At 43.5% G+C, this 8,598-nt stretch overlaps 1 protein-coding gene across 2 annotated transcripts; it reads right to left on the bottom strand.

Annotated features, from left to right (window-relative positions):
* Positions 1 to 323: 323 nt before the first annotated feature.
* SRP9 (signal recognition particle 9) lies at positions 324 to 8,250 on the bottom strand. 2 transcript variants are annotated; one of them, XM_072857029.1, is made up of 3 exons: positions 7,968 to 8,250; positions 5,349 to 5,417; positions 324 to 3,286 (listed from the first exon to the last, which is right to left on the bottom strand). In XM_072857029.1, exons 1-3 carry the CDS (start codon positions 8,112 to 8,114, stop codon positions 3,167 to 3,169), a joined length of 336 nt encoding a protein of 111 aa, XP_072713130.1. In that variant the 5' UTR covers positions 8,115 to 8,250; the 3' UTR covers positions 324 to 3,166. The 2 variants fall into 2 exon arrangements, with proteins under 2 accessions (XP_072713130.1, XP_072713131.1); XM_072857030.1 differs by having other exon boundaries at positions 8,043 to 8,200.
* Positions 8,251 to 8,598: the final 348 nt, after the last annotated feature.

The following is an 8,598-nucleotide window of genomic DNA, read 5'->3' as shown; positions in this document are numbered from 1 at the left end:
TAGGTCAGGACTTTGGTGGAAACAAAGGCCTCTTTCATGAGGATCTCTAAAACAAAGACCTGTGAGCAAAATTCTCACTTCTACAGATAATTTCAGGATCTTCCTGTAATCCAGAAGCACTTACAGAACAGACTACACACAGAGAAGCTCAGGGTTAAAACCCCTAAAGGAAAACAGAAGTGATGAAGTTGCAGGTAAGAGAGAGCTCAGACACAAAGTCAGCTTAAGTGCTGTGCACAAAGGAAGAATTGAAATCAAGACACTCAGAGAATCCAGGAAGTGAGAACACCAGAAAAACAGAATAAATTCCATGGGTAAACTAATCCAATTTCTTTGTACAATAACAAGACCCATAATCTTTATTAAACTGTTCTCACAAAACAGAACAATTACTGAAGATAACCAACATGCAGCAACAAAATTAGCTATAGCAAGGGAAAACGTCCTTTTTTTTTTAATCATTCAACTTCTCCTGCAAAGGTTACCTGTCTATAACTGCACAGTTGCCTACCTCCTCCTGAGGGCCTTGTTTGCAGCCTGTAATTGGCACAAACTTCTAGCTGGTGATCAGAAGCATTTGCTGACATGCTAGGCTGCCAAATTCAGTGCTTCACCTGCAATGCATTCAACCACCCCTTTGGTGCAGCAGCCATATTAAGCTGATTTTTTTCATCACATACCAGTAGACACATTCAAGTAGTTGGCAATATGATGGACTAACTAATTGAAAGTTTATTAGGAAAGTCATCAGTGTACATATGCACACACGCACACTCTCAACAAGAGTATAAGCAAGAATATGCAGAGCTTTGAGTTCACAGCTTTTCTACCACCCCAATGAACACAGTATTGAAGTTGCTGAAAATTCCAGGACAAAGTCAAGAAGCACTTGTCTTTTTCTAAGGAAGTTTCCAAAAGCTTTTTTTTTTTTTTTTTAAGCAGTAGCTTTATCGGTAGTCTTGTGTATTACAAATGCACAGAACCACTGTAGTGTTTCTGTGAGTATATGGAAAACAAGCTTAACAACACATGCTCTTACAAAAGTAGCATTAATATTTCCTTATGGTTTTACAGAAATAATTTCTTAATTTAGAAAACTAGAAATCCATTTCCCTGCCTCTTTTCCTTGACAACTGCTACTCTAATATATAGTACTGTAATTGCCCCCCTCTAAAACCTGCTAAAGTATATAGCTTAAGCCTTTCAGCCACTTGGTACACCAAGTCTGTCTACAGTCTTCTTTGTCTCTCTACTTTTATCCTCCATGCACGAGCAAATACCACTTTCTGTACCTCAGCTCACAGAAGACATCTACATGCCAAACCAATTTGTAAGAGATGTCCAAAAATTACACTGAAGTAACTGCAGCCTTTTCACCTGCCAATTTAACAGCTTAAATCTTTGCTCGTACGACTTTGTGTAGCAATCATTCATACTGCAGAACACTTTTAGACAAAAATTGTTTAACTGCTTAATATACTATATTGCAAATAGTAAGATAATAATTTGGAGCATCCAAGAAAACTTTCAGCATTATACTTCTTATTAAAGTTTAACTATGAACAAAGTTTAGCCTTCTCTCTGCATTTATTTGTATTTCAAAAGCCAATACAAAAAGAAAAATGTTACATATGTACTAGTCGCTCCTGTAGAACAGAATTTGAGCAGCCACTGGGAATTTAGCACTGCAGTATTTTCCAACAATATGCAACATTATACGTTCAGCTGAAAGGGTACTCTAATGCAATATTTAAGCCTGGGTTTTTTTCTGAGCCCTTGGCAAGAAGGGAACTCCACTGCTTCTGAGTAGCTCAATTATTTTCATGTAAGTGACAGCAGGTAGCTCTTTAAGTAATATTAAATATTTGTTATATATAAATGCCACTACAGACAAGTCCTTGTATGCCTTTGCTTTACTTTTGTGGCTTGGTTTAACCCAAAACATCAGTCCTGGAAAAGCCTAGTTACACCAATAGCATAATTACACTAAAAAAATCCATCTGGTTTTATGTATGCAAGATCTAGTCAAAGCAAGTATCAATTTCAGCTACTGAGTTCTCAAGCAAAAAGCCTTCGCAAAAGACAATTAAGGCTTCCATCACCCTATCAGAGGTAACAATGAGAAACAAGTCTAAGCCACAGGAGCATTGGTCTATTTTTGACAGTGGTATTTAAGTATTTATTAAGCTGGTTTTCATCCATTTATTGAGTTGGCTGACATCCATCTGCCACATGTGACGTTTGAAAATGCACAGTTAGCAAGCTGCTAAAAGAAGGAATCTGGATAGTGTTTGGTTGCATTTTTCTATTAACATAATAGGCAAGAGCTTCTAGAATTTGTCTTGCTGACATACTTCAACTTTGCCTGAAGCAAGGATGGGAAAGGTCCCCCCTGCTAGTATAAAATAGTTCAAGTACTGGAAAAAGCCACATATTTTTTTTAATAGCAATATTTGCATAAGCAGAAAAGAAACTCCCAGTTTCTCATCATCTCTAGCAATACTCAAGCAAAGTTTTACTTTCAGTTTTAAAATACAGATGTTTAATTATTTAGCCCATGTAACAGTTCTACAAACTGCATCACAGATAAAGCTGCACAGCTTATGACCAAGATCAATACTAAAAGCTAAAATCTTGCTAGTGACAGTGCTAATACAGATTGGCAGTTTTAACATTTCAGTTCAGAAAACATCCATTCTTCTAAACCCCACTGATGTATATAATTTATGTAAATATTTATTAGATCCAGTCATCATGCTACAGTATTAGTCAGATTAATAAACCTTCTCACTATGAGAATACACCAGCATAAGGTATGAACACAATGAAATCTATATGAAATTTAACTTTCCAGAAATATGCTTGTGGCCCATCAAATTCAGACTGAAGTACTGTAGATTTAAAATATTTACTTGTCTTCTTAGCATACCCAATGTGTAAGAATTACTTTCTTGTTCGATTCCCAAAAATAAATATAAGCTTTCAATTGAAAGCATTTATTTTCCTGGTTTTCCAAAGCAGAGTCTGGGGCGGGGGAAATGCTTCAGACTTGTCATCAGTCCACTTCAGTACATAAAAGCATCTCCTGTCCCTGTATTCGTTCTAATCCAAGAGATATTTTCTTCCAGTGAAATATGACCGGAGCACTCATTTTATTTTCAGCAATTCAGTCTGTTTCCATGGCAGCACTGCGGGATTCCTTAGCCACCATGAGTCGCATTAGCTGACTGTGGAATTTCTCGATCTTCTTTACGTCTTGCGCCTGGTCTGTTCTATACAGCAAACACTGTAAGAGAAAGTTGCTTAATATCAGATTTCGCTGAACTGTTTTTATCCTGTTTACAGTTGCAACAAATTTGTGCTTGGAAGACACAAAACAAGGTAAGTACTTAAATGTTCATTTGTGGCATGTTGTTACCATGAGGCAGCACCAACACATACCCACCCTGTTTTAAAATACACACATCTGTGTTTACATTTACATTTCTCTGAAAGGCTCATGCCTTCCATTTTGAAAATAGGGAAGCTCACAATTTATCCTAGTTTCTTCTCTCTCAAAAATGGTGCTAAAACATGGGGTTTAAAGCTGTCTTTAAAGACACCCTTGTGTTGTCTAAAAATAGAAGCAGATTTTAAACCTGAAATTACTGTCCTATTCTTTATATTCTGAAGGCAAGTTTATTTTGCCTTTCACAGTCCTTAATGTTACACTGCCACTGACATAAAATCAGTTCAGTATTTCCCACTGAAGAGGATCCCCTTCCCCAAGCAAAATCTGTTTCTAAGACAGTCCTAAATAAGGAACATAACATCTGATTAAGATCAAAAGGAACTCCTTCATGTGACAAGCCTGTAAATGCAAAAAGAACAAGAGTAATATGCCAGTGAATTATCACAGAAAGACTGCTTAGGTTTTTTTTGCAGACTAAGTAATTCCTTACACCAGTACAGCATGAGTATGACTGCCCAGGCTGATTTAACAATGAAAAAACCCAGAATGCTCCACTCTTCAGTACTGTCAACACGGCAACTTTTGCCAGCATTAAATTTCTATTTTAATTCAGAAACAAACAGTAGAAAAGAGTTTATTTTTTCCTTCAGCTGTACTAGTTCTACAGTTAGCAGCAAGGAAAACTTCCCTTCCCACCTTTAGAAAAAAAACCCAAACCAAAACCACAAAACCAACCCAATCCCTTGCTCCCCCCGGTGTACCAGCTTCCCATGACTGGAAGCAGGTAAGAAGGCCTGACACTGAAAACACTCCAAGTTCATGAATCACCTGACTCCAACCTTCCCCTGTGGACGACTTAAATTTAATCGCCTTTTGCTCCCCCTGTTATCAATGCCCCACACTCAACATCTCACCCACACTAAGCCCCATTACCCTATCAAGAAGGTGTCACTACTGGAGTGTCACATCTCTCCCAGCTATTGGAAATACCAATGCCAGGCTACTTTTCCTGGAAAGAAATCTGGTTTTTCCAAATCTGAAGATAAGAGAAGGGCAGACTGTTTCTTACTCTGGACTGCAGAACAACAAGAACTTGGCTATAACATCACTAGCACCAAGAACCTGTCGCTGGCATGCACATCAGCGTGCATACGCCGATGCATGCTGAGGCATTTCTACCTGCTGCCCACCATCTCACATCCTAGCCCCACACATGCTTCTAAGCATCCTCCCAGACTATTCAGAACAAGGGCAACCCATAAGCACAGCTGCTCCACCTCCTTGTGCAGCAACTCTTGGAAGGACACTGCAGAATTCCATGTTGTGCCTATGTACCACAGTTTTTACTGAATGCATACCTGACACCATAACGGTATTTCAGAAGATGGGATCTCTGAACTGCAAGCAAATCTTGTCGTTCAGTCTGACAGCACTCCACCGTCTCATAATCACAAATAAGGAGCTTAACCTATGCTTGGAAGCTGTCGCCACTCTGAACAAATTAGGAGGACCACACTCACATCAGTAAACACATCTGTGTGAAGATGCTCCTGAAATACTTAGCAGAAGCTGCCAGTGTAGTTCCATGAAGCATTCTCAGATAGACAGAGAGTCCAAGATTTTTGTAGTGCTTGTTTTCATGGAACCCCAAACTAATTATGTTGACACCCATAAAGAACACTGAAGCATCAGAAATTTTCATGGACTGTGCAGAGTTGAACCACAGGTTAACGTCAGTCTCAGACACAGTTTTTAGACACTTGGGCACAACAAGTTTTTAGAAAACCATCAGGCACTCTCAAGGCAATAGCTAAAAGTTCACAAACTGACTGACAGCAAAATGCAAGTCAGTGAGAGGTACAATAAGCCCTGGAAGGGGAATATATTCTGTACTTACAGCTACATCATCCGTTACTTTGATACAGAGGTTCCCATCACAATGTCGGTATTTGAGAACAACCCGCACCTGAAATGACAAACATTTTATGAATTAGCACCTACAGGTAACAATTCTCAAACGTATCTGAAGGAAATCTGCCGAAATCCAGACTGCCTCTTATTAGAATTATGTACTGCTTCACATTTTCACCACCTCTGTGATGCTCCTCAGCTCTGCTGGCCACTAATCCTACAGCCAGGATGGTTTGGAAGTTGAACCATCACATTTCCCTGCCTAACATATTAAGCTGCTATTGTAATAGCATCAGGAAGCTCAACACTGGGCATATTCAAGCCCACTATAAATACAGCAATAACAGTCACAGGGACCTCAGTGACAGGTAAGATAAACTACGAGAGTCACGTCAATACAAGACACTCCCTCATCGTATATCACACTTCACAAAAACTAAATGGAAACGTGTGTTTGTAGACTTGAAACACTTAGAAAGTTCTACATGAAGACCTGAAAGCTATTAACTGAGTGCAGTAATCTCAACATTACTGCTTTTTCTTCTACGGTACCTGAACTATTATCTCAAAAAGTTGTATTTCCAGTCACTACAGTTAATTCAATAGCTGCACTGAAGCCTACATACAGATTTGAAGTGTTCTGATGTTTTGCATCTGGAAAGGGATGGTGCAAGAATAACACTTTTAGAGTAACTAAAATCAGAAGACTGAAGAGAGTTCTTGCAAATTAAATTGCTTTCAAGACTCAATAAGGCTAAATTTGAAGTCTGAAAGCAACCATTCAACTTCTCACTAAAATAGTTACTACTGTAGTCACCTGCCCTGAGTTTTAACCTGTCCGCAGTCTCTGGACTCTCAAATCACCAAAGCTCTCAAAGTCACGGTGATAAAAATCAACATCCTCAGCAACTGACTGAGCATTAAATGCTTCCTCCTGAATGCAGAACTGGCCACGGAGACTTCATATCTATTGTTTCTAGTCTCAGCTAGCATCAGGAACTAGAAACAAAACAAGGCGTCCTCTTCAGAACATTCTGAACTCACACTATAAACAGATCTTTGTTGTACAGAGTGAGCTGTGCTAATGGTCAACAACCTCCTTGACTACAAAATATATTTTGAAATTCCCGCTCCAAGATGGATCTTGTCAGATTTACCCTTCATGTTTAACAAACTGTCATCTTCCCACCACAAGAGCTGTGTAACAGTACATCTCTCGACTGAGCAGGCCCAAAAGCACAAGAGGGGCTCCCACAAGCAGCAGCCATGGACTCGAAAGATAACTCACTCCCGCAAAAGGCAAGACCACTTACTACCTAGCCTCACCAGCCCACAAAGAACATCTCCCACGATTCTTGTTATTCCTTCAGTTTCCTGACAAGCCCAATTACATACAAAAGCTTCTCAGGCTAATTCTCCAGCAAATTAAAAGCAGGGTACTCGTGTTGTGACCCTGGGGCCTATGTAAACTCCTTCATAAATAGAGAAGTTCATTGCCATGGATGGGAAGAGATTGCCTTTGGACGTCCCTTAAGAAAAGGGAAGAGCAACTCCTGGCTGCAGTAACATCCCTCCCAAACGCTTTCATTTAATATTACAGAGCGTAAGAAGGTAAAACAGAACAATTTATTTTATTATCAGTAGATAGGCGACAATTGCATATGAAGTGGTCAGCTATGCTAAAGACAGACGTTAAACGCTACTTCTGAAGGTTTCTATGTGTCCTCTGTTTTTGGCAAAGAAAACTAGGCCTTTCTTACAGAAGTTTTCTCAGGCATAGGAGTTCCACGTTACCTTCTGTGCTACTCCTTAGCTAAAACGCAACGCTAATTCTGAAGACTGAAGTTGCTTTTAACGTTTGCACAAACTATACTCCCAAAAGAGTTACCAGAAATAAAAAGCAGCCATAACCCAATAAGTTAATTCCTAAAACAAGTATTCCTTAGCAAGCTAACACCTTCCAGTCTGAAGTGACACTGCAGGCAACAAAGCAATATAAGAACTAATGAATGCTTTCTTTCAACATTTTAGGAACACAAATTCAAATGATACGGTCTTATATGTTGTAAAGTCATAAAATAAACCAACTCTCAACACGCTCTTCGTTGAACAGAACTCTTTTAATGCCGGTTTCTAACACACAGGTACACTGCAAATAAGCACAAGGTCTCTGAAGTTGGGTTCTCGAGGTTCACGCATGTCGCTGACAACAGCGCCTGAACGCCGTCCCCCGCGTACGTTTTTAGGCTGTTAAATGAGAACTTTCTCCCACTTCGTGGAAAAGGAAGGTCAGGTGCGACACCACCGAGTAACCCCCCCCTCCTCGCTGCTGCTTCTCGTCCCCCCCATGCAAGCCACCTGCACTACACCTCGGGAAACCCCTCCAACCGGTCAGCGCCGGGCGCCCCCGCCACGCACAGCCAGGGCCGCCTTCGGGTGCTCCCGCCGGGTGCGGCCCAGCTGCAGCCCCTGCGAGACGCCGCAGCGGCTCCGCGGCCCGGCGAGGCTCAGGGCCCCGTCTGCCTCCTCGGGCGGCTAGAGAACACGAAGCGAGAGCGCCGGCGCCCACCACCTCACCCCAGAGCCGCACCTCCCCGGGGCCTACCGCGGGCGGCGGAGGCCCGTCCGTCCGTTCCTCCCGCCCGCCCGCGAGGCCTCTCGGCCCGGGCCCCCACCCCACCTTCATGGGGTCGGCGAGGTAGAGCTTCTCGGCGGCGCGCGTGAACTCCTCCCAGGCCTGGTAGTGCGGCATGGCGGGGCCGGCGCGGCGCGGCGCGGTGCTCGGCTCCCCCCGCCGGCGGCAAGATGGCGCCGAAGGCGGGCGCTGCGTCACGGCAAGCCGGCACCTCCCATTGGCCGGCGGGAAATCGTCGCCCAATCGCGAAGCGGATGACTCGGAGATTCTGGGCCGCGCGGGCGGCGCAGAGAGGGCAGCCCGGAGGGCGGCGCGGTTGCCACAGCGACCCCGCCAGGCGCGGCGGGATGCCGGCGGGCACCTCCCCGCCCACAGCGGAGGTGAAGGCTCCCATTGGTGGCTGCGCCGCCGCACCGGAGCGGCGCGGGCTGGCAGCCGGGCGGGCGGGCGTCGCGGGTTCGAGCCCCGCGGCCGGCGGAGGGGCAGCCCGCCCGCTTGGGGCTGGGCGCTCCGCGGGGGCGGCTCCTGCGGGGCTCTGCCAGGCCAGGTGCGGGCCGTCTCCGCGCCAGCGTCCCGGTTTGAGGCCCACGGGGAGTTTGGG

The sequence above is a fragment of the Ciconia boyciana genome, chromosome 3 (assembly GCF_034638445.1).
Source record: "Ciconia boyciana chromosome 3, ASM3463844v1, whole genome shotgun sequence".
NCBI lineage: Eukaryota > Metazoa > Chordata > Aves > Ciconiiformes > Ciconiidae > Ciconia > Ciconia boyciana.
The sequence above is the reverse complement of the archived record's forward strand: the minus strand, read 5'-3'. Positions and strand labels throughout refer to the sequence as shown.

What these genes read in the sequence shown, in the direction of transcription:
- SRP9 (XM_072857029.1), bottom strand. Translation starts at nt 8,114, where the DNA reads ATGCCGCACTACCAGGCCTGGGAGGAGTTCACGCGCGCCGCCGAGAAG. An exon ending in ACGGGCCTCCGCCGCCCGCG is followed by an intron (nt 5,418 to 7,967) that starts GTAGGCCCCGGG and finishes TTGTCATTTCAG; the next exon opens with GTGCGGGTTGTTCTCAAATA. An exon ending in AAGTAACGGATGATGTAGCT is followed by an intron (nt 3,287 to 5,348) that starts GTAAGTACAGAA and finishes TTTCTCTTACAG; the next exon opens with TGTTTGCTGTATAGAACAGA.